The 26,140-nt window shown below is 37.7% G+C and overlaps 1 protein-coding gene across 12 annotated transcripts in view; it reads left to right on the top strand.

Annotated features, from left to right (window-relative positions):
* The window catches only part of PTPRK (protein tyrosine phosphatase receptor type K), a 382,447-nt gene extending 356,578 nt beyond the window's left edge, over positions 1–25,869 (top strand). For 7 of the 12 annotated variants that reach the window (XM_086877038.1, XM_086877024.1, XM_086877034.1 and 4 more), the window contains 16 exons: positions 2,375–2,559; positions 4,261–4,348; positions 5,170–5,246; positions 5,439–5,456; positions 7,876–7,912; positions 9,683–9,780; positions 10,481–10,597; positions 11,337–11,491; positions 12,616–12,751; positions 14,581–14,730; positions 15,306–15,479; positions 18,055–18,186; positions 18,419–18,544; positions 20,126–20,289; positions 21,527–21,662; positions 24,011–25,869. In XM_086877038.1, coding sequence (XP_086733164.1) covers positions 2,375–2,559; positions 4,261–4,348; positions 5,170–5,246; positions 5,439–5,456; positions 7,876–7,912; positions 9,683–9,780; positions 10,481–10,597; positions 11,337–11,491; positions 12,616–12,751; positions 14,581–14,730; positions 15,306–15,479; positions 18,055–18,186; positions 18,419–18,544; positions 20,126–20,289; positions 21,527–21,662; positions 24,011–24,064 — 1,847 coding nt within the window. In that variant the 3' untranslated portion in view covers positions 24,065–25,869. The remainder of the gene's footprint in view (positions 1–2,374; positions 2,560–4,260; positions 4,349–5,169; positions 5,247–5,438; positions 5,457–7,875; positions 7,913–9,682; positions 9,781–10,480; positions 10,598–11,336; positions 11,492–12,615; positions 12,752–14,580; positions 14,731–15,305; positions 15,480–18,054; positions 18,187–18,418; positions 18,545–20,125; positions 20,290–21,526; positions 21,663–24,010) is intronic. The other 5 variants (XM_086877026.1, XM_086877028.1, XM_086877036.1 and 2 more) reach the window with 1 other exon arrangement.
* Positions 25,870–26,140: the final 271 nt, after the last annotated feature.

Raw genomic sequence — 26,140 nt, 5'->3', positions numbered from 1 at the left:
CCTCAATTATTTCTCTTTTAGTTGAGTTTAACCCAGTTCTTTCACTCATCATCTTGCAGGTGATATTTTCTAAATTTGTTGTCATTATTTTCCTCTGAATGCTTTCCAACTTTCCAACTCATAGGTTGAATTTTAAATTGCAGTACCCCAGATCAGGTAGTGTTCTTGGAAGAAATCTTAATGCTGAGCTGAGTGGAATAGGTACCCCTATGCCCCACTTTTACTGTTTCTGTTAACTGAACTCTATTTTCTCCTTTTTATTGTGTTCATGTTGCTGACTTGCATTGAGATACCTGTTAGAATCACAGTTATCATTTTCCAGCCCATTATTCCATTCTCTATTTATATATTTGACTTCCCTTTCCAACACACGCTATTGTTGCCTTCACCATTCAATTCACTTTGTTGATTTTCGCATTGTCTCCTAAATAATCAAGATAACTTTGAAATTGGATGCTGTGCTTGTGAAGTGCTCATGGTACCTTCCCACACAGTGCCATACTGCCATGGTATTTTCTGCTGTGGCAGACACTGTTACAGACAGCTGTGGATACTGAGGGCAAGGAACCAACTGCAGAGCAGCTTAATAATTCCTATCTGCTTTTTCATCTACTGGTAATGATATTCTGGGCATGATAACTTCCTCATATGAGCAAATCATTGATAGTTGGAAGAGGTACTAATTTTCATTGAGTGGACTGATAAAGTGGAGAGAAGTGTACAAGCTTTTGGGCACACCATGTAGTAAAAGCTGGGTATCCATAGCCTTGTTCCTTTGGAGCTGCATCGTTTGGCCTACTCCATTTTCGTATAGCCTTCGCTCAGCCCAGCATGATAAAACAGTTTTCTTCTGCCTTATTTAGAGAAGAGGAATATTTTATGGCTTCTAAATCATAGAACATGTTTTTTTATATGAAATTCTTATTACTTTGTAGCTATACTAGTTTTCTTTCTCTTCATGTATAGATTATTAATGCTGCTCTCCATTCTTTGTACATTAGCACTAAGTTAGTATGACAATTTTGCTTTTCCCAGGTCCCTATTATTACACTGATAGTATAATAATGTGGCCCTTATATTTTTTAAATGGCTTTCATTGTTACCTATTGTGAAGATTTAACAACTTTGAATGTCACTTTCTGTTAGCCATTTTCTAATATAGTCCTAAATAAATTTCTCATGTTCTGTTCACTCATTGTTTTTTGCTGCTTCAATGGGTTAAAGTGCCTATTACTGGTAAGTATTCTGTGAGGAATGGGGAGAACTACAAATCCTGAGATGGTTTGAAATGTGTGTGATTTAGTATGGGTAACACTACAATAAAAAGTGACTGCTGCATGTCACTTGCCTTGTTAGGCAGGTTAGTGAGGCATAAATTAGGTACTGAAATTAGCAACTAGGGTGACAGTTCAAAGAGTCATGTTTCTCGGGAGATTTAATTTCAGAAGGCATTAATAGTGTTTGCATTTTGGTGTAATTGTACAAAATCCAACCCTTGGGGCATTCATTTTTTTTCCTAGAATGTTTTGCTTCCTAATCTAGATTCTTTGCAAGGAAAATGGTAAACTGATTTCAAAGAAGTTTAGGAGGGGCTGACTACCTACTTCTCATTTCAGTAGCTACTTAGATTACAATTTTTCTTCCTGTGCAAATTCATTTGATCTGATAATTACTAATTTGAGTAAAATGACTATTTCACAGAAGGAATTGACAAAATGTGGTGACCTCATGCAGCTTTGACACTGGCTTTTGATATGAGAATTCATATAACACAGAGTGTTAGAAGAAACTTATTTGCTTGTACAGGGGAAAAAGTTGTGATTGAAATCAGCCCACTCAAGTCTCATTTTTCTACTAAAAGACTTGAGTTTAAATGACCACTCTGTAGTGCTGATTCATCTTCCTAAGTGGAGGTGGTGTTCTGAAGTGGTGGCATAATTGCTTCTCTTTTTCACTGGGTTTTCAATTCACTCTTTGTTGCCTTTAAACAATTGATGTGCTGATGCCACTATGGAATTATTCTAATTTATTGTTTAGGGTGTAATATTGCTATTGATATGTACTGGCCCTTAAAAAGTTACTTTGGTTGATAGAGTCTGGAGTTCCCAAGTACATTAACGTCATAAAGTTTTGTAGCTTCAAATAAAATGCCCCTCAGACATCTTTATTGCTGGATGAAGGACTGCAAACTTTTGTATGTGTTTGCTGCTAAATTCTTTTACATACTTCACAGTATTTATGTGCTGGAGAGTAAGTGCTTTGCGTTCTCAGAAATTAGAGAGGTTTTTGAAGGTTCAAAATAGATGTTGCTATGTATAGCAGCAGGTGTTATTGCTCTGTGGGTACATAATGCAGCGATTTCTTGTGAATACAGATGAAAATCACAGTGCAACAGCAGAGTCCAGCCGACTCCTGGATGTCCCTCGTTATCTCTGCGAAGGCACAGAGTCCCCGTACCAGACCGGGCAGCTGCACCCTGCCATCAGGGTGGCTGATCTCCTGCAACATATTAACCTAATGAAGACCTCTGACAGCTATGGATTTAAAGAGGAGTATGAGGTGAGATCTCCAGTGGTGGGGCTTTGCTAGGAAAAATCCCTTTGAAACGGGCAGCCTTTTGTTTGCATTGTATTGCAAAAGCATGGAACTAAATGTCATGGGTTTAAGCGAAAAACAGATTAACAGGCATAAGATTCTTATATATGTAACCCAAAAGTGAAATAGTAAATGGAGGCAAATGGTTTGAGCCTTTACAGCTGCCTGGTAGAAAATCCCTGTGTGTTTCCTAGGGTACAAAAAAGAATCCTTTTGACATATTGTAAGAAGTTGCCAATCTTGTTCCTGCTCTTTAGTGGAAATGCTGTAATCAGTTATGTGAGCTATTTTTAGTGCAGATCTCCTGGATTAGGTTAAAGTAAAGAATTTAACCTGCCTGGTTTTCCAAGAAACATTGACTGGAAGCACATCCCTGATTTATTTTAGCATCTCAGTAGGGCAATACTGGGACAGCTCCAGCTGAGAAGCAGTAAAGAGATGATAAGGGAAGTAATGTCTTGAAGTTCTAATTAAACCTGTCTGAGCATGTCTACTTACAACTTTAATGTTAAAATGGAAGCAAAAAATTCCCAGTACTGGAGGTTGAAGATGAGTACGTTTCATTTCTGATCTCTGAATCTGTTGTGATTCTTTGGGATTAGAATATCAGGCAGGACACACAGTAAAGATGGGAATGGGACTGCCAAGGTTGCAGCTAGGTTTACAATGAGTTTTCTCTGAGGAAGTAATCTCTTCTGACACAGTTTTCAACCTTCTCTCCTTTCCGCAGCTGTCTCTACTGTAAACATAAGAACTGGAATAAATAAATGTGTGGTTTTTAAAAGAATATTATGCTCTTTTCCTCTCTTTTACTTAAACATGCTTTGTTATGCTCTGCCTAACTTCAAGGCTAAGACCACTGCTGGGGGGGAGGGTGGTCCCTGATTCCATATCAGGTGTTTTCCTGCTTTCTGCTTCTTCTGTCTCTATACATGACATCTATTCCCTGCTTTCAGCCTCTGACTATGCATTAAAGTTCTGACTCCATGGCTGCTGTGTATTTTCTGGAGATAACTTACCCAGGATAAGAGATCATCTGGAAGGAAGGAGTAGCATAGACCTACAACAGCAGTAAAATATCTACGGGCAATGAAGAGAAAGCCAAGGAGAAATAAGAACTTCTTCTATCATTATTGAGAGACCAAAGTCTTAAGAGTTCAAAAATGTAGAATAATTTTGATAGTGACTAGAGGGAGGGGTATCAGGAAAGGCAAAAAGAGCAATGAACATTGGCAGAGGAGAGCTTCTGATGTCTCTGTAGTAAGGAAAGGTGTTTTACTAAGTAATATGTGGAAAGCAATGTAATGCTGTAGTAAACAGACTGTATATTACACCTTCTTGTAAGAATAGTGATCAGTCTCTCTGTGCTTTCTCAGTTTACTGTCATTCCTCCATAGCAAGGATGTAAAAGCAAGTTTAGCCTTCCAGCAATTACAGGATTTGAAATCCCTGTGGAGTTCCTCAGTGAGTTGCCCACTTACTGGTAGCAGAGGGAGAGAGGCTCCCTTCTTCTCTAGATATTTCTGTACCATGCGACTGCCCAGGTAACTGGGGCAGGCAAGCAAAGCTGAACTTACTTTGTGGTGGGGCAGTTCTTTTAAACTGTTATTTTTGGAGATAAATTAATGGTCAGAATGTTTTCTTTCGGAACATTTTTATTTATAGAGTTTCTTTGAGGGGCAGTCAGCTTCTTGGGATGTCGCTAAGAAGGATCAAAACAGAACAAAGAACCGCTATGGAAACATTATAGCATGTGAGTATCGGTGTCCTCGGTTTGAGCAATAGCTCTACTCGTGTGTTACTCGGGCCGTGCTCTCTCCTCCTTTGCAAGTCTCTGGTGGCACAGCTGCTCAATACCTGCAGCGGAGAAGCAGAACAGTGCCTTTTTCAGCTTTTTTTTTTTTGTTGTTGTTGCTGTTGTTGTTCTTCACAGTTCAACTTTCTTCCTTGTATAACTCAGGCTGAATTTCACATTTGCATCTCTGTTGTGCAAGCTGTGGTAAGCATATATCAGCGACACACTGGCACTCATTTGGATGTTGATTCTGTTTATTCACGATCTGTGTTGTTTTACCCATGCAATCGAACACGCAGGAATCACGGTGCCGGAGGAGTCCCTCAATGGGTAGTGTTACCTCTTCATCGAATCCCAAGTGCATTGCTAACTCCTTTGTCTTGGTTTCATTAATGTCTCAATATGAACTTTAGCAGGCTTGGGTTGGAAGTGAGGAAACAGTGATCAGCATTTTTGGTTTTCTAGATTACCAGCAGTGGAGCTGATGTTGAAAGGGACTTTGAGCAAGTAACCTGGTTTCTTCATGTCTTTTTAACCACATGTAACAGTACCAATACCTTTCAGCTGCACTTAGTGAAAAGTAGTGAATGTGTTTTGAAGTAATTGCAGACCTCAGACAAAATGGATCTTTGTATTTCTGTGTAAACACTTCGTATTTAAGGACTGTAAATTGTGAGGCGCTTATGCCAGCTGATTTTGGTTTTCTAGATGACTTACCATTAATATCTTACTTAAAAATCACTCTTCAAAAAGGCTCCGTAACCACTTGGTTTTTACAGATGACCACTCCAGGGTGATTTTGCAACCTGTTGAAGATGATCCATCTTCAGATTACATTAATGCCAACTACATAGATGTGAGTGGAATGCACAGCTTTCTCCCTCTCAATTTTCCAGCTTCTCTATGTGAAATTATTGCATGTTATGCTACAAAATTATTAAAAGCTTTCTTTTATTAAGAACAAATGTACACTTTCCTTGTTCTACGTCCTAGTACTCACTGACATTGTTGTGCTTTCTTTCACATCTGACTTTGGTTTGGGCTGTAGATTTGGCTGTACAGGGATGTAAGTACCACTATATGTGAATAACAGCATCCTTTTGTAAATATTTAATATAGATATTGTTATTAATTACTTTCCTCTACTATTTTTATCAGTTGATAACTATGCATGCTTCATCTATCTCATCTGTTCCTTTAAAAAATTTATTTTTGTGTGAATATTTTTTGTACCTGTTTTGAAAAGACAATTTAGCCTTCTAGCTTAGCTCTGAATATTATTGGGTGTTAGGTAACTCAGGTGAGCCTATCTGTTAAAGAGAATTTGCTGTTCCCGTTTTTCAGTGATGATTTTGGCCACTAGCTTTTCTCTTCCCCTCCCCATGTATATGTAAGAAGCTAGATAGTATGCTGTGCTGTAGTTGTTTGAAAATATACCCATGCAGTAGTCGTCATAATTGCTGGACAGAAAAAGGAGGGATAATGACATTTGTAGGTTGGGGGTTTTTGTATTAGTTTGTTTTTAACAATGTTTTAGATGAGCAATATTTAGCTGGCATTTCTTTTAAGGTGCTAGTTTAGGTATTACAAAGTATATACACAAACACACACACACACACACACATATATATATATATATATATATATTTTAACAGAAATTTCCTCACTTCTGCAAAAAATCTCTAAAATTTGAAATTCCATTCTTTAATCAGAATACAAATGAGTTTATAAATTTTAAAAATTTATCCAAATTGCCAAGTAATTTGACTAAAAAAATATGATATATCTGTAATTAACACCTTAGAAATAAACAAGTTGTTGTATTCAAATTAATTTTAAAGCTGTTTGAAAGGTAGTGGAATAGCTATGACAAGTGTTTTTGTAATACATGTCTTTGATTGCTTTTCTTGAAAATTGCACCTTAGTAGTTTTTCCTGGCCACTTTTAGTTGATAAGTTATTTGAGACTCTTTTGACTTTCCAGGATATAAAGATTTAGCTTTAGCAGATGTATTTCTGTCGTTTTATTTGGATATTTTAACATGGCAATCTCTGTGAAATGATAGGCCTGTGATATTTTGCCTGGGGCCTTAAACAAGAAAACTCTCACGGATTTTTTTAATAATTCCCCGGGGATATTGATTTTCTTATTTAGGAGTGAGTTGAATCTCATTAGAATCAGACAAGAAAGCTGCAAGTTAAAACTGGCATTTTACAATTTTTAAGTGACACTTTTATCTTCTTGAAAGCATTACTGAGTGTAAACCCGTGTAGCACAGGTTCTACTTCCACAATTTTAAGCTGTGACTTGATATTAGGGACTTCAGGAGAAATTCTTTCATCACTTGATGCTATTTTGGTCTCCCATAAAGCCAAGAGTAAGACATCCAAAAGTTGTTTTAGAAGCACCAAAGGAAGGTGCTCTCACTCTAGAAAGATAATGAAGCTGTCTGTGGAAAAGAACATAAACTCCTTGGGTACACTGAAATCCTTCACTTTGGTAGCATCTTGTGAATTTCAGGAATTCAAAGGGCTTGTAATCCCCTATAATAAAGTACTTCCAGCAAGTGGCCTAATAAAACTTAACCTAGAGAATAATTGGAGTTATTAACATTTCCATATTGTGAAATTCAGTATTGTCTTGTCACCAGCAACAGTAAACTTTCCTTCCTCCTTGTACCTAAATTGCTGGCACTGGTCAAAATATACCCTGAATTATTTCCTCAAGAGCAGTAGCTCTTTGTCTTGTAGTTTTTTTACATGGACAATTAGTGCTGTAAGTGCTGCTAGCATTGGCATAGATCCAGCTATCTGGAAAGGCTTAGCTGTGTAGGGTCATCTATTTACCTATGTGTATATGTGTATATATATGTGTGTGTGTGTGTAAGACTGTGTATATACTTGTGTGTATCATGCTCACTGTAATTGGTGCACACTTTGTGCAGTCGAGCAGATTTCACTGCAGTAGGACCCTTGGTTCTGTGCACACACCAATATATCTGTCCCCATTAGTTAGGGCTGAGGCACACACCTCTTTGTGCCTTACAGTGCTCCTCTGTTTAGAAGAAAACAAAAAGCATTTATTTTTCCATATTGGCTAAGTTGGGAACACAGATCAGCTGTGAGATAATATGGTGGCAGAGAATTTCAATTAAATTTTCAATAAAAGCTCAACGTATACAGCTAGGGAAATAATGTCAATAGAGGACTCACTTTTAGGTGCAAGGGACCAATCTAGAGTACTCCTTCCTGGTACACTGCAATGTCTGTTCAAGTCAGATGTTCTTATTTTCATTTTATCTGTTGTCATTCAAACCTTTTCAATATGAACTAGTTTTTTAGGTTTTGAGCTTCATGCTGCCCTTAAATATTGGTTTGTTCTGAAAATGTTGTCTAGATATATGGATTTTGTAGTACCCTTATGCTTTTATTTTCCACTCTCTGTTAGTAATATGGTACTCAAACCAATTTATATTGCTGTTTTAGGGATATCAGAGACCAAGTCACTACATTGCAACCCAAGGTAAGTATCTGCCAGCCTTAATCCAATCAAACAATTGTTCTCTGTAGTGTTCCACAGTGTTTTGGTAAAATAGAAGTAGATGAAAATAAAGCATACCCAGTATTGTGAGTTTTCATTTTGTGTTATGGTAAATTGACATAGTATGTTTGGGTGGAATGTGAATAAATTCAAAAATTGCACTAATTTATAATGTTAATTAGCTATTGAGCAAATCTGTCAGTGATAAATTCAGCTGATAAAGTCAGAACCTACTACCATGATTTCCAATTATGAGGATGAATGGAGAAAAGAGACATGCATAGAGAAGAGAACAGTTTCAACCTGCCTTGAGGCATTTTTCTTGCCTTAGTACAATGTTTAATTTTACTGTCTACAACTTAGTCCAGGATGCAGGGAAGATAGTAATGATAAATTAAACTCTTTCAGAAAATCTGGGTAAAGTAAGGCCAGAGGACAAAGACTCTTTGTACAAAGGAGTGAGGCAAATCTTTATCATATAACATCGTACTAATAAAAAGAGGTGCTAGAGAAAAAAATAATTCTATTTTTCAGTTTGTACTTCTGATAAAACTCCTCACAATGAGGAAAACCAAATAGATTAGTCTAAGATTGCACTGAAATAACAGAGGCTATGATTTAAAGTAAAAATTATTAGATTTAGGTGTGCCATTATTTGATCTGTCAGCATAATCAGATAGCTGTCTGGAAATATCCTGTTATTTGTCTGTCAGTTGGTTGTAGGTGCACACAGGAAAGTCAAAGAATTATTTTACAGCAGGATGCTCAGAGTTCTGTCCACATTTTGTTTCTCATTTTTGTATAAGTGCTGTCTAAATACATCTCTATACGGTATTAAGTCTATATTTGTATTTTATTCCTGTTTTACTATGCAAATCATTGCACATAATAGTGTGTAAAGGAGAGAAAAATTAATTGCTGCTTTCATGTGCAGCCTTTGATTTAGCATATGAAAAATGTGTTTGAGTCTTCAAATATGGCACTTAGGGTTAGTGGTGTACTTGGCAGTGTTAGGTTTACAGTTGGACTTGTGATGTTAAAGGTCTCTTCCAGATAATTTTGTGATTCTATGTCTGTTATATACAGCAATATTTATAGTACTGCTGGATGGTGGTAAAGGAGCTATTTTGGATATTATTGTGACAGGGCAAGTGCCTCTGTCACTTGACTGAACATGTCCCTGCAGCAGAGCAGGGGGCAAAGATTAAACATGTGCTTCCTATTTGCCTCACAGAAAAGTACTTAAGTTAGTTTAAATACAGTTCAGTGGGAAGTTTCTGGCTCAGTGCCCACTTGTGCATCCATGCTTGCCAGGAACAGGATAGTAAGTGCACAGGATCTGTACCATCGCCCTCCTGCCTGATACTTCACTCTGGGGTGGGCATCTCCTTGGTGTGCACCTGAAGAAACTCATTCTCAACACATTATATTTAACAAAAGTAAAACAAAACTGGAAGTGTAACTATAGATGCAGTCACACATTGCTGTGTCCTTGTAGTTCTCAAGCAACTTTTATCATTTTGCTACATGAAACATCTGCCGTTATTTTCTTTCAAGTGGTAATTCAGTTAAATTGAGAATATCCAGAAGTAACAATATAATCTGGAAACTAGAATCAGTATGATGATGTGGTTTCAAAAAGCTTTCTTCTCTGAGCAAATGTTCTCACATGCATCAGCTTTGAAACACACTGGATTTTATTATCATTCACTTATTTTTTTGCAGAATATTACCTAGAATTTTTTCTTACAGGTCCAGTTCATGAGACTGTGTATGACTTTTGGAGAATGATATGGCAGGAACAGTCAGCCTGTGTTGTGATGGTCACAAATTTAGTGGAAGTTGGAAGAGTAAGTTTTTGGGTTTGTCTTTCCTTTTAATGCTGCAAACTTAAAGAAAAAAAACTGCTGACAAGATATACTATGGGCAAAATGTAGAAGGGTCTTATGAAGGGCAGCATCCTGAGGGGGCAAGGGGAAAGAGTCCAGGCAATGTTCCAGTTATAGTATTGTCTTAAAGCAACTTTTGAAAACTGATGCTGTGTTGCTTTCATGTATAGTGAAAAATTTCTGAATCCAAAACTCATATTTCAGCAGAATAGATTTATATAGTATCACTCAAATGAGAAGAGTAGTGGAGGAAATGTGCTTCTGTATCAGTGGCTAGAAATCAGCAAATTATTTACAGTTTAGCAGTAACACATACCTCAGGGAAGTCTATAAAGTATCTGGGATTACTTGCAACAGTTTGATTATGGGTACAAAATGCATCACAGTTTAGCATAAGTGAAAATATATACCATAGCTCAGGAGTAAAGAAAATACAAATGCTCATATAGAAGTGAATTTGGCACCTAAGTACAGCTGTGGAAAGCAGTGGAAACTCCTTGTAGCTAGTGCTTAACTTGACATAACAGCCACTGGCCATGACAAGCCACATGAATGCACGGTCATTTTGGAAATAAATGTGGTGTTAAGCAGTACATGCAGTACTGTATCCTCAAGCTTTTCTTTTCCCTTGGTGTAAAATCATACCCATTTTTTTATTTAGGTCAAGTGTTACAAATACTGGCCTGACGACACTGAAGTTTATGGGGACTTCAAAGTGACTTGTGTAGAGATGGAGCCCCTCGCGGAATATGTTGTCAGGACCTTCACTCTGGGAAGGGTGAGTGCATTTTGAAAGGGCTTGGGAAAACACTGTTTCCTGGTAGCAAGGAGGATGAAAGTGGCTATGCTGATGTTTCTGTGGAATACTAAATCCCTCTGGCTTGTTATCTGGGAGACAGTGTAGGCATCCTTACCTTACTATGGGAGTTATGCATTGCGTCAGTGCTACGCAAACATGCCTCTCACTGTGGGACTTGGAATTTCCCCAGAATGTCAACTGCTGTCATCCCCTCTCTGACAGTCACCTCTTCTCCACAATTCTGAGCTAAACTCAAGTACCAGATTATGAGTCATGCCTGCTGTTCAACCCTATGCACTCTGTCCTGACCACTGCTGAGTCAATCAAAGGACAAATTCCATGAATACTCTATGTGATACAGTTGTGGTCATATGCTAAATTATACTTGAGTTTAAATGTAGCAGGCCCTTGTCCTAGTTAACAGAACTTCTGAAAATCAATGGGAAATGCATCGAAGTCTATTTAAAAAAACCTTCAGTGCAGCAAAACTAGCATACCTAATGTCCAAAGTAAAAATTACAAACTTCAAAATTAAAATAACCCAATGACATCTCTAAGCTTTCTATGGATTGTTGCTTTAAATAATTGTTGAAATGATGAAAACAGCATGTAGATTCTATCAGTATGTGTGATCATTATTTGAGTCAGATAATATCTAGTATACTAAATATTTCAAATTTCATAACTTTTTTTTTTTTTTTTTTTTTGCCTTTTACAGAGGGGCTACAATGAAATCCGTGAAGTTAAACAGTTTCATTTCACTGGCTGGCCAGATCATGGAGTTCCTTACAATGCCACAGGCCTGCTTTCCTTTATACGGAGAGTCAAATTATCTAACCCTCCTAGTGCAGGGCCTATTGTTGTCCATTGCAGGTGAGTACAGAAGGCACAGATTTGTATTTTTCACGACTGTTTCTATCATTATTTACAGCAGTCTCTTCTGAAGCATCCATCATTTTGAAGTGTTCTGTTTTTGTTGGTCCCTTTTTGAATTGCCTAATTCACACTGCAGTAGGATTTGGCTGTCTACAGCAGTGTTTGAAAATAACCAGATTCTAGTACACTTTTCTTAAATGGAATAGTCTGAGAATTTTCTTTTTCCTGCAACAGCTGCACTAGCTAAATAAAACACTCCAGGCTCTCATTTTAGGTAGCCTTCAACAATTTTGTGACAGTGTTTGAGAATGAGTGTAGATGCATCTGCTTTGATAGTTTGGTGTTGCATATAATGTCTGAACAGATTATTAATTTAAAGCAAAGTAAGCAAGTAGATGAAGAAAGATGGAATGAGTTTAGTAGCAACAAATACATAATGTTTCTCCTGTGCAGATTTTGCAAGGTTATGTTGTTGGGACACAGTCCTTTGACAAATAGAACTTGCTTTCTACAAATGTTTAATTTACTTAAATATTTTAGTCGAATGTTTAATTACATTTTGTAGATACAGTTACTCAGCCTTTACAGATTTTAATAATGCACTGTGCAAAAACTGCCCATAGCTTTATGTAAAGCCAAAATAAATCATGAGTGAATCTTCTGGATATTGTTAAATGTGCTGTCTGAACTGGCTTGGAACTTGGCTGGTAAAATGTACACTTGAGTTTCTTATTGTAATAGATCACTTAAAAATCGTTCTTAGTCTTATTAAAGAAAAACAAGATCTATAAAAATATTCTGAAGTGCATAAGTTTAATCATTCTCCAGATTTCAGTTAAACGAACTTCTTTTTTTAATTTAAGTATTGATCTGGGTGATAAAAGGAATAAACCTTTCCTTTTTTGCTGTTACTTAGTGAATCAAATGTGATGGAAAAAATGTTTTGAACACATAAAAAAATTTAAAGGATGTTATGATGAGAAGGAGAGAAGATAAAAATTAGATAGTGGCTGTGATGAAAAACTGAATGATTTTATAAAAAATGCTCTCAAATAATGGTTATAAATTTTGTAGATGTTTTTCTGAGTCTATTCCTAACAGCATTTACTGATTCTTTCCAGTGCTGGTGCTGGGCGGACAGGCTGTTATATCGTGATCGATATCATGTTAGATATGGCAGAAAGAGAAGGTGTTGTGGATATCTACAACTGTGTCAAAGCTTTGCGGTCCCGGCGCATCAACATGGTACAAACTGAGGTACAGCAGTTTCCCTGTGAAGCACCTGATGCTTTTTGAAAGGTTCTAGGTCAGAATTTCACTGTGCCTCTGAAAAGAGCAGGCAGTGGCCCTGCCGAGAGGGTACCTCCACTGGGGAGCACTGCTCAGTGTAAAAGAGCCCAGAACCAGGTGGCACAACAGATCTGCCAACTCTTGTAGTCCTCACAGAAAAAAGTGGCCACTCAACATGGCAACAAAAGGAAAGAAAGAAGGATCTTTTTCAGGGAAGACCTTATACTAGGCATATCTGGGATGTCTCTCCTCAGCTCTGGTATCAGCAATCCCAGGATCCCAAAGGTGGATCTTCCTTTTAGGCTGCCACTCCTGTTAGACAATCTCCCATCACTTTATTTATAAATTGTCTGGTGAACTTTATGTCCATTTCTCACTCTCTTTTCAATTCTGTTTTTGTTTGCTTTATTAACCTTGCTGAAAATCTTTTCCATACTCTTGCTCTTTCAACATGCCTTCAGTATCTTCTCCATTGCCTTATGAATGAAGTTGTAACAGCTCCCACTCTGCCACCAGAGTACCATTGAGCTTCCAAAGAAACACAGGTTATTGGTTTATATTGGCAGATTACCTGAAGAGGTTCACCACTTCTCTCTCCTGCCCTCCATAAGGACACATACCTGAGATACTATTTCACCTGTGACCACATGCAAATCTCTGCATTTGGCTGCCAAACGTGTCAGTGTAATTTGGTGCAGTTTTTATTCCATGCAGCCTATGCCAGTTGAGCAATAGATGATCCTGGTCAACTACTCCTGCTACAGGGTCATTAACTTTTGGGAAGTGCATGGGGTGAAGTGTTTCTGTGTGGCTGCTTTAACCTTCCCAGTTTAATCTGCACTTGCATGTGAATTAATACATCCACTATTATTCCTTTCTCCCCCTTTTGCCTCTTACCTCTCACCTTCTCTCAGAGAAGTCTCTCCTATACTTGCACAGCAAAATAAAGCTGTCATTGCATCAAGTTCTTGTGATGGTCATACAGTCAACAGTGATGCCAATAGTTCCATAGTTGTGTGGGTAAGACTGTAGAGCCAGAATATGACTGTGGTCCCTGGACATGTGCTGTTTTTACAGGCACATGTTAAATTCTGTGCTCTTAAGAACCTCATTGGTATTCACAATAGCTACATGATGCTGGCATAGTTCTAGACAAGGTTTACATCTATTACTCTCAGGATGAGTAAATACAATGGGCATTTTGTGTAAAAATTGACAGGAGGCCTAACTGAAATAGTAATGCAGTTATCTAGGACTCGGGCTATCTCAAGGCAAGTTAGTAAAAAAGGGAAGAAATGGTGCTTCTGTTGGAACACACTGGAATTTATTGCTGGCCTAGAGCCAAGTATGAGGCAACTGATGCACTAACTTGCATGTGCATAAGGAGAATGCAGTGTGCCAAATACTTGCTAATCACACTAGTAGTGCTTGAAGCAATTTACACTTTCTGCTAATGTCAGAAGACTGAAAGCTATTAAAATAAATTGATAAAGCAAACAAGTCTTTGGCATATGCACAGGAACCCACAAACACTACAAGAAAACTGAAACTCTCCTCTTAAATAAATTACTATCCCTGTTCTGTTAAGTTTTACTCAATTTAAATTGGTCCCGGAGAAAACATCCTTGTTCACTGCACCCCAATAAGAGCAAGACTGTATTAAAGCATTATTTAATGTATTGATGGACAGCACTTTGAATGGGTTTAAGAGTGTGCAGTAGTGTTTATCCCAAAAGAAAGAAAGATCTGTTGGTTTTAAATGGCTACAATTTTTGTTTCTTTTCCTAATTTGACAGGAGCAGTACATCTTTATTCACGATGCCATTCTAGAAGCTTGCCTGTGTGGAGAAACTGCCATTCCTGTCTGCGAATTCAAAGCTGCTTATTTTGATATGATTAGAATAGACTCTCAGACAAACTCTTCACATCTCAAAGATGAGTTTCAGGTATTCACAGTTCCTACTAACTCTTGATGTGACAACATTTTTTTTGCCTCTAGATACATTTAATTTATTTTAGGGGGAAGGTTTTTCATATTACTTTTATAGCAATTTGTCCCTAACTTTTTGTCTACAAAATAAAGCACACATGTTTATGTGCTTTGCAAAATTGTTTTAAATACAGACTATCCGCCTTTTAATAAAACTGCAGTAAATACCTGTCTGAAATAAAGACCAGTGAATAGGAGCCAGAGAGAGTTTTGGCTTGCATTTGTACATAGAAGGAATAGCTTTTTAGGGCTCCAAAGGATCCTCTTTGTTTTATTCCTTTCGGAAGGGATGGTGTCATGCAGAATGTATTCAGTGGTACACAGAGTGCCTTTAATACCTGCAGCCTAACTCCCCCTTGCAAAGCCCCAGAATGTCCAACAAACAGACAGGCAGGAGCTTGCATTTGCTAATGTCCTCTTGCTAATGCCTCATGTTTTCTCATATTGCAATATTTTACAGTAAAACTTGGGGACTCTCGAGTCCATGTGTGTTATCTCAGCGTGCTAAAACAAGCCTCCTCTTTCCCTTAGACCCTGAATTCTGTGACCCCTCGCCTGCAGGCAGAGGACTGCAGCATCGCCTGCTTGCCAAGGAACCACGACAAGAACCGCTTCATGGATATGCTGCCACCTGACAGATGTCTGCCTTTCTTAATTACTATTGATGGGGAGAGCAGCAACTACATCAATGCTGCTCTTATGGACGTAAGAGACTACCTTCTTTGTCTGCATAGCGTGCCATGGAAAGCTCAGTAATGTGAGAGAGAGCACTTGCTGGTTTAAGAAAGAGTAATTCTGTCACTGCAGTGCCCAGTAAAAACAGTCCAAATGAAGAAGGGGGGTGGGGGGAAAGGGTAAGAAGCCCCACCAGCTTGTGTTTTTTGTCCAGAAGGTTTGTTTTCTTTAGTCTTTGGCATCCTTGTGGGACCCACTGGAAATCTCACCTTTTTAACAGCTTTATATAAAGCTTTAGTGTCCAGACCTCCAAATCCCAAATCTCAGCAGGATCTCAAAAATCTGTTTGTTAGGAAGTAAATGTTATCTATCTGAGCATGAGGTTACTATCACTATTTCATAAAAAAGTCTTTCTATATTGAGGCAGGAGCAACAGAGGAAGAAAAAATGTTTTTCTTGGAATGTTTGGTTATAGAGTATTGGACTGGGGATCTTGTTGTTTATATTTTGAGTTGCAGCTCTTTAAAGCTGTGGTCTTAGTAACAGAAGTACTGTCAGGGGAAAAGGTGAATTAATGGGAAAAATGGAGTTGAACCCACTTATAATACGTGTCTGATCGATAAAACAGTTCATGTGCTGCCAGATACCTGCCTGTGCCTCCCATTAGCATTTCCTAAGTTAGGCCCCTAAAGTCACTTTTACAGTAAATACTTAAATAAGGAGCATCTTCCCTTCCTCAAAAATGAAATGCTGTCAGAAACTGCCATGTCAAGGAGAGATGCTGAAATAAAATGGCAAATAGCAGCAGAAATCATCAACACTGATTGGTATAGTCATCCTTGAGTTCTGCCTGAGCTAGTGCAGAAAATGAACTGATAGCAAAATACAGCCCCTAATCTCACAACTAGCTTATTTTACCAAAAAAAAAGAGAGGAGTAGCATGTGTAAATGTGTAAGACCAATGTATTAAGGTATCACAGGGCCTGAACAGATGAATTGGAGCAGTGAACAGAATTCTGGTAGCAAAAATTGTTTAGAATTGCAGTTAAAATTGCATTAAGCACCTGGATAAAATTGATGTGCTATGAACCTACCAATAGAGCTGCATAGAGGAATATGTTTTGGGGTGAAGGGAAGACAACACAGGATGTGGGGAGCAGGAGGACTCTGAGTGTGCGACAGCATGTGTCAGGTAGGGGCATGAACCAAGCAATGTATTAATGGATTGGCAATCAGAGCCAAATTAGAAAAGGCAGAAATGGTAGTAATAAAAGGAAACGCGGCAGTAGGAAAAAAGGTATTATATTACAATGAGAGCAAGATTATAAGTAAAAGGTTAAAATTTTTGGTAACACAAGTTGGGGTTTTTTGCCTTTTCTCTTCTGGTTGTTTCTTTTAAGACTGATTTATTCAGAGAAGAGGAACTACTCCTGGACAAGAAAAAGGGACTTTCAATAACAAAATAACAAGAGAAGCTTACCCCTTTTCTTTCTCTTGTCTTGAGAAACACTAGAAATTATGGGGAAGGGGATCGGACAACATCAGCTAGGATGTGTTTTATTTCTTAAAAGTACAGGGGAAAAATCAAAATTGGTTGTCTCTGTGTTGTCCCTGGGCAGTTTTAGGAAGTAGAACATGAGCTGCTGCTACCCCAACATTCTTCCTGCATTAGAAAAAATAACAAAAACCTAGATTAAAAAAAAATCAGTGACCTCCTCAATCTCTTGTCAAACAAGTACTGATGCTAAAGACATTACCAAAAAATTATTGGAGGGTATGTCTATATATTGCACATAAAGATCTCTTAGATCAATTCTCACATGAGCAAGCTTCCATAGCAAAAGTGGTTTATCTACCCTACTTGGTCTTTCTTCTGGGTTAATTTACTCTTCCATGGATGGTTACAAATTGCCTGCAAAAGACTTCTGATATCTCCTCTTCTGCTTGCTGCTTGTAATACATCTGCAGCAGGAAAATCATCCTTCAGCTGTTAGTTGCATCTCAGTTACTGTGCAAGGCTAGAAATCCCTATTTGCAGTTGTGTATAACACAGCACATAGAAAATGGAAACTGGTCATGGCAAGAAATAGTATTTTGCTGTTTAACTTCTGCTTTCTGCTTTCTTCTGGAAATGCATCCTAGTGATCCCAAAAGGCAGTTTCCTGGGTGTCCCTGTGGCTGTGCACTGTGAAACAGAATTTGGGATAGAGTCCCCAGTTTGGTCACAGAGTCCTTGCAATGGGGAAGGTGATCTTCTGAGACCTCTGCATTGGGGGGTGAAGGTTCTCTGCTTGGCTCCTGGACACAGTGCCTAGAGCAGAGCTGCCTGATTTGTCTCAACAGAGCCACAAAGAACATCTTCAGTGCCCACAGCATATCTGAGTGTAAAATCAGGGCTTGCTCTATAACCAAGAAGAAGGCAGACCTGAGCAGAGTAACCTCTTTGTTCTTACTGGAGATGATAATGTATTTCTAACTTTTACATCCTCAGTGATATATGAAGTAACAGATGTCACAGCTTTATTCTGTTTTTATGCTTTGTTCTGTTTCAGTTGAATTCAAGTACTTCCCATACCGATACTAATAAGATTGTTTGTGTTTACAGAGCTACAGGCAGCCAGCAGCTTTTATCGTCACACAACATCCTTTACCAAACACTGTGAAAGACTTCTGGAGATTAGTATATGACTATGGCTGTACTTCTCTTGTGATGCTAAATGAAGTCGACTTAGCACAGGTTAGTTTGGAGCTTGAGTTCTCCACGTACCATCACGTGTTTTAATCACCCTGGATTTACTACCTGATGAAAATATAGAGCAGTGCAGTGACTTTGCAAATTATTCTCTGCGTTACAGCAACTAATCAACACTAGTTGCTCAGTAAAGGTTAGGTGAGATGTCTGCAGTGGAATAAAGCAATGCTCAGGTTGTAAGTTACCATTTAATCATGCCTGTTTTGCTCTGGCACAGGGCTGCCCACAATACTGGCCTGAGGAAGGGATACTGCGGTACGGCCCCATCCAAGTGGAATGCATGTCGTGTTCAATGGACTGCGACGTCATAAACAGAATTTTCAGGATATGCAATCTTACAAGAGTAAGGATTATTCTAACAATATGTGACAGAAAGATATGCAATTTTTCATGCTCTCTAGGCTCTTGTGCTTTTTAATTTTGAATAATAGTAGAATACTAATGTTCATAAGACATTACTCAGAAAAGAGTCAATCAAGTATCAGTATCTAATACTGATTCCTAGTACTTTTCTACACTAAGCAGAGAGAGCTTTAAAGTGAATGGATGTTGTTCTGAGGTATTCTCCCTGATGTGTGAGAAGTATTCTGTATTCTGTTTGGTGTACAGTAAAAGAAATATCCCTGTAATGAACATGTACTGACAAGTATTTAGTTCATAGCTTTGGTAAGATGTTTTCTGTAGTGAATCATGAACAGAAACACTGAGGCTGATGATAGAACCAGCAGCTTCTCAGCCTAAGATGTGAAAACCACAACAGGAAAGGCAGACTGTGGCACCCTGCAAAGCAGGGTGTGAAAAACTTCTGAAAACTCTGAAAATTTATCACCATTGCTAGTGTATCTTGACTACGTGTTTAACTCTCGTTAATCTTGAAGGATAACTGTTGGGAAAATTAATTACTGTGTACACAAAGATCTTTCATATATTTTATTTTATTTTTGTTTTATTTTATTTTGCTCACATTTTCATTTTTCTGTGGGGCGAAGATTAGTTTTTATGTGGCTAGTGTTTTACTCAAATTTTATTCTTCTTATATTCAGAATTATGAAAAACATGTTCAGTTCTTCTTGGAAACTAGAGGAAACTAAGGTGTGGGCACACTGACAAACATACTGTAGTGCTTTTTTATTTTGAGACTTCCTCTTTTTTTTTTTTTTTCCATTTCTTCCTTTTTTATGATGCTTTGATTTTCTACACCTCTACTTCTCTTTGTCTCCTATGCCCTTTAGCTCATAGGCCTTGCTTTTAAAAAATCTCTCTGCTCTGTTCTTATTTTTCTAAAATCCACATTCCTACTTGTCATCTTCAGCTTCAAGAAGCTAGGTAGACTATTTATTCTTCCTGTTATTGAGGCCTTTCTTGTGACAGTCTAATTCTATTCAAAGCTCTCCCTGTGTCACATTTAGCACGTGGAAGGCTCAGAGACTGGCAGCAAGGCTGTCATGATTATCATAGTCTGGCACAAAGGGAAGATTTCAAGGACAGTAGTCATGTTTGTGCACCAGTATTACTTGTTGTTTGTTTATAATGGGGTCAGATCATGTGTAGGAGCCAAATGTATCTCTCTTTCTGCAAGCCTAAGAATTCAGTAGTGATGTTTTAAATTGATCAGTGGTGTTAAGCAACCTTAGCACACAGAATATATGGGATGTAGGGAATTTGTTGATTTAGAATTCAGGATAAGTTACATTTGTGATTGATCAACTGTGATGTTGTCTTCAATGTAGTTCCCTTTTTTACATTTTCTGACATCTTCCTTGAGCTGAAGTGGTAGAAATTACCAGAGACCCTACCATGCAATTACACGTTTGAATCTGTCCATGATATAAACACCTAGGTTTCATGTTAGTTTTATATTTTGGTTTTCTAAGCCAAGGTGTAAAGGTGCCATTTTGACCTAAAACTCATTGTTTTCCCTCAGCCACAAGAGGGCTATCTGATGGTGCAGCAGTTCCAGTATTTGGGATGGGCTTCTCACAGAGACGTACCAGCTTCCAAGAGATCCTTCTTGAAGTTAATTCTCCAGGTTGAAAAATGGCAAGAGGAATGTGAAGAAGGGGAGGGCCGGACCATCATCCACTGCCTGTGAGTAACTTGGAGAAAGTCAATTGCTGATCTTCAAATAAACCCTAATCAATTCATTATTGGCTTTAACTAAACAATATTCTTATGGATACCTTCTTCTGCACTTGCACCTGATACTTTTCTAATGAAAAAAAAAAAAAAAGTACCACTGCCTACCACTGTAGGTTGGCTTTTGTTCAACTTTTGGCTTTTTCTGTGTCAGGTCAAGAAATTAATATTTTGAGTGTGATACTTCAGTGATACTGTGTATACTGTCATCTTCTGTGTATAATAGAATTTTTTGCAGGTGCAAGACATGTACAGATCTGTTTCTTCTTCCTGGTTTTTATACTGAGTGCCAAATTTTGTGTCTCTTTTGCACAGTGTGCTAGATTTTTTCCCAAAAGGAAGCCTACAGTATTTTGAGGAATTTAAACGGAAAACTATGGATATATGACATCTGAAAAAAGCTCTATTACATACACAATAATAAAACTATTGTTGGTAAATGACTGCTGGCTGCTTACCTGATATTTAAATGGGAGCTGGAATTTTGAAAAGAGAGCATCTTCTCCCAAAGCAGAGAGAAATCAATCTGTCTCCTACCTTATTTAAATATAATGTTTAAAAATTAGAAATTGAATTATGCATTTCTCCTTACTCTGAAAAAAAGACTTCTGTTTAAATGTTCAGAATTAACTAGTGACCCATTTCAGCCTATGCTACCTCAAAATTAATAAGAAGAAATACCTACCTTAATTTCTTTGAAATTAAGATTAAAATAGTTCAAAAGTGTCCCCAAAGGTCAACAGGTTATTAAATCAGTGGTATCTTAGCATATCTAGTTGAATAATCCTCATATCATAGGTTAATATAAGTGAGTGTCTTTCCAGAGATAAGTGGAAAATGTGCTTGGCATTGAACTTGTTTTTATTATTTCTAATGTCCTACTTGCCATTGAACTTGATCTTGGTTTGTTTTTTTTTGTATCTAAAGCAGGTGCAATTAAGACTTATAGCATGGTTGGGCAGCATGATGGGCTGTAAGGGCAGAATTCAAAAGCAGTAATTGAGAGGAAGGTCAGAAAAAGCAAGTGTCTTAGACCAAACCCACTGGAGCTGCAAAGAGATTGATAAAGTCTGATCTCCCTCTGGGACACAGGAATCACTTGTGCTTACAGAGTGAAAGAACAGAAATGTGTTCTGGACGCCGTCTTAGGGCACAGTGGCATTTAACCCTCTCTTTTCCTTGCGTACAGAAACGGCGGTGGCCGGAGCGGGATGTTCTGTGCCATCGGCATTGTGGTTGAGATGGTAAAAAGGCAGAACGTGGTGGATGTTTTCCACGCTGTGAAGACCTTGCGGAACAGTAAGCCCAACATGGTAGAAACTCCGGTAAGCACCAGCCCCGCAGGGTTTCTGCAAACAGCCAGGCTGCCTCGTTGTGTGAGCTGTGTTTTCAATCCTGTGCCCACAAAACAGTGCAAACCTACCCTGGCCCACGAGAAGAGCAAACAGATATTGAGTGTAAATGCAAGTCAGCATCATGAGAGGACAGGCTTAGCATTTTACACTACCTTTCTTGTAGTGGCTGCGTGCTTTCCACAGAAAGCATTCTGAGTTAACTGAATGCACTTTGGTCTCCCAAAATAACCCGGTCTGTTTGAAAGGAAGTTGCAGCAGGCTGCACTCACGCAAGCCATCTTGAAATTTTACAGAGCAAGGCGTTTCTCCTTGGTAGGAATAAGTGGTGAAGTACAGATTCCTGGCTGGATCTGTGAATACTTTGCTCCTTAGCTTAGTAAGAACTGCTGCTTTGAAAGTTGTATCGAATAATGACAATCCTTGTTACCCAGATTTGTAGTAGTCAAAATGACACCTCAGAACTTAAAAATCAAGCATTCGGATCTAGTATGTTACAATTGAATATATAAAATCATTTAGGTTGGAAGAGACCATTAAGAGTATTGAATCCAACAGTTAAATAATAAACAATATAAATAATAAATGATATCAACAGTAAACTAATATAAACAATATGAGCCTGAATTAGCAAAACTGCAAGACTAAATATTTGTTTGTACATTGCCAGAACTCAAAATAACCTTGAGTCTTCTAGTTAATCTTCATGCATATACTGTATGAGTGCTTATCCATTCGAATGTTTGCCTCTGTCATAAAAACTGAACATTAAGGACTGGAAGATCCTTAAAAAAATTCTCCCACATGGATGTTTTTCCTTTTTGTAGGTGAATGAAAGCAGGTTATATAGTGTTTGGGAATTCCCGCCATTTGAGTCTCACACTGCCAGCTGCCAGTGTCACTTTTCAGCCAGATGGCTGCCTACAGCATAAAAATCAGGGATGCCAATTGAAATTAAAAACATATTTTAGTTTACGCATAGTGGAAATTGCTTCTGACCCTGTGAACTTGCATATTGTGCAAAATGGCTGTAGCTGCCTCTTCCCATATTCCCCTTTTTTCCAGGTGTCAGTGTTTGTTTAATATCAAGTAGCTTCTGTGGCATGATTCTCTTAATCATAGTGCATCACTTCCATCCCTTGCCACCACATAAATTAAGACAATGGTTAATATGTTAACAAATAGAACATCCTGTGGCAGCAGTGACACTGGGCTAGGTATTGCTGCTTTTGCTGCAAATGCTTTGCATTCTCCTGTGCCATAGACACCTGAGACACAACATATTGAATTGCTGCCTGGATTTCAGTTCACTGCTGTCAAGAAAACAGGTCAAATCACATGGAAAATTATTTGTGCTTCTGTAAAGGGAGGCCAAGGTAGATTGTGTTTGTTTCTGATAAATGCTCTGCAAACTTATATTGCATTTCAAAATAGTCCTGAATTCCACTGTAGCTTTTCACTGAATTTACTACATTTTTTAGTTATGTATTTGAGTTCTGTGAATTTTTATTCCAAGCTCCTGAACAGCAGAAGCTGTTGAGCTGTTAGTTAGAGAACAAACCAGGAAAACCACTATATAACAGTGTCATGTGCCCTACATTCAGCAACAGGATCAGATAACAACGAGCAGCGCCATAAAGCCTTTAAGATATCCCCACAACTTCCTGTTAATGCATCACACTGTCTTCCTGTGCAAACAAAAATAAATCACAAGGGCAGACTTCATTTTTCAAGTAGTGAGGACAATAGACATCAAATTAATTTCCTTGGTTTTATTTCTTCTTCCTCTTCTCCTCTCCTCTCTCCTTCCTCCTTCCTCCTCCCTATCCCCCAGTATCAGATCTCAATTGAGAAATAATAACCACAATGAGGTTTTGAGCTTTAACTTCTTTTTTAAATGTGCATCTGATCTTTTGGATTCCATATCAATGGGATTGTACCAATGGGCTCTGGACCTGCACCAGTTACTGCTCAATATCAGCTAACTCAAATAGAAGTGGTGTATCAGAGTCAAGGTGCTTTCACTGCAAGAATGCTCTGACTGAGAGGAGAGTTTTTCATGTTTGACAAACCAGTTCAAAAGCTGAAAAAATCAGAGAAGTACATCATTACTTTCCATGGTCAGGGTCCTTTTCCCCTTCATTGGTTAGGGTGAGTTTTTAAATCAGAGCTGGTAATATACTTGTGTAATAAGGGGGAAAAATGGAAAGTCCAAGCCTGTCTGAGTCTACTAGTTAGCAAAGAATGTTGTTCTTCATTATAGATACAGCTGCTAAGATTCTAGATTTTAGTGTAACTTCTGTTTCTGTTTCCCCTTGAAGGAGCAATATCGTTTCTGCTATGATGTTGCACTGGAGTACCTGGAATCCTCTTAGTCGGAAAGGATGTGACGAAGTTCACCAAATATATGAATCTCAATAAGCTGTTTTGACAACAGTTCTTGATCCTGTGAAGAAAGATTTTAGGGGAAGAGGGGGGTGGGAGGGATTTTAAATTTTAAATGCAAAGTATTTTTCTTATGAAGTTGTGTATCTTAATAAAAGAACTCAATCTGTTTCTATGCTTGTATACAGTATCAACATTTAGTGCCACATAAATACTATTTAATGAAAACCAGAGTCAGAAGAGATTTGCTCAAGTTAGGACCTTCTCGTGTGTGTATATGCAGCCGTCTCTCAGATACAGTAGAGCGACCATATGTTGCATGTATCAATATTTCCTATATGGTATTAATTTTTTTTTCTTTTGATACATTGTTAAAGTACAATAACAGTGCAGATTGATAGTAAGGTTCATTCTTTATACGTTTCAAGTGTTGCATATATATATTATATATAGTAAAAGAAAAACTGGCTTATTTTGTTTTAATGTGCAATGATGGCTGGATCACATAAAGATCTTTATAAAGAAACTTAAACATAAGCCAAAGACTCAAGTGTAAATATGTCTATATGGAGAAAGCACATGTATTTATTGTTTACTTGCATTCCTTTTTTGATGGCTGAAAAAAAGAAGAATCATTTTTCTTGAAGAAAGCTTTTTTTGCTGAAATCAAGTGTAAACAATTTTTGTAGTTTATTTTTTGTATGTTTTAGTGTAAGTAGAAGACATACTTTTTATGCATAGATCAAGAAACATTGGTATAGTGGTTTTGTTGTGTACATGCTTGTGATTCAAATTCATGTAAACAACTTGATTATAGGAGGTCTTTAAGTACAGGACCAAAATCTAAAAATTTTCCTGAAAATGTATAGTTTTTCACAGTTGCATTAGTTAGGTACTGACAAAAAAACTACATAAGGAAGTGCACACTTCAAAATGGCCTTGCCTGTGACTTGCACAATATTGGAAGAAATTTTTGAGATCCATTAAAATTGTACAGGAACCAATTGTTTAAAAAATATTGAAGCACAGATCAACAGAACTGTGACACAAAGAGATGGGTCTGCATATGCCCTTCAGGGTAAAAAAGTATTTGTTTAGCAAATTGTAAAATTAAGCAATGTTTGATTTGATGTTTACAAACATGTAAGCTTTGCTTCCAAGAAAGCAAAATTTGAATAAACCAATGCCAGATTCTGATTATACTTGTGGTGTACAAAATATTACTTTGCTTTTACTTAGCTTGCAGACATTTCTTCACAAAGTTTCTTCTATGCTGCCAGCTAAAATCAGTCCAGTCGCTTCTTGGTTTTTTAGAACAGACAGTAAAATGCTATGGTGCTTTTAAATATTCTGTAAAGTAAGAGTGAACCAAATTTTTATTTAAAGATTATTTTATATTTTTTTCTTTCATTGATACCTTCTCATTTACTGACCTTGTTAAGGAGTCATTATTTTCTGGAAGACCAATATATTTGGATAAGGAAAATCTCGAAGGGAAATTGTATTATTTTTCATCCCGGTATTTCAGGGAGTATGTCACAAGGCTCCATGTCATCTGTATGTCCTAAATTTCTTCCTTCAGATACATGGAATTATCCATTCAACACTATAAACCACAGAGGAATGTTTAGAGAAACACTGCTTCTCAGATTTTTTTCAGTGACTCCATCTGTACTGCATAGCTCCACTTCTTTCAAATCTAAACCACTTTTTTTTGTGTGTGTGTGTGTTTGTCACTCACTGTTAATTCCTAGTTATGAACAGCAAGGTAAATAAATAAGGTTTGAAACCTTCACTGGGTCTGACTTCTTAATACTCAAATTGCCCTATTTTTTCTTCTGCCATACTGGGAAGTGGAGTATATGTTACATGCTTTGTAACATTCTTAGCTTTCCCTGTGAGGAAATGGCATTCAACAAACTTTGGTAGTCAAGTGCTGGGTCTGTTACCTAGAGCTGACTGTCTGGTCACCACTTTTTGTGGAAACAACATGCCTGATGCATCCTGCCTGTTAGATGTCTGTCTGGCACTAGATGATTTTGACTGTGGAAAAATCTTCCTCTGTT

This window comes from Cyanistes caeruleus, chromosome 2 (assembly GCF_971803275.1).
Source record: "Cyanistes caeruleus chromosome 2, bCyaCae1.hap1.1, whole genome shotgun sequence".
Classification (NCBI taxonomy): Eukaryota; Metazoa; Chordata; class Aves; order Passeriformes; family Paridae; genus Cyanistes; species Cyanistes caeruleus.
The sequence above is the reverse complement of the archived record's forward strand: the minus strand, read 5'-3'. Positions and strand labels throughout refer to the sequence as shown.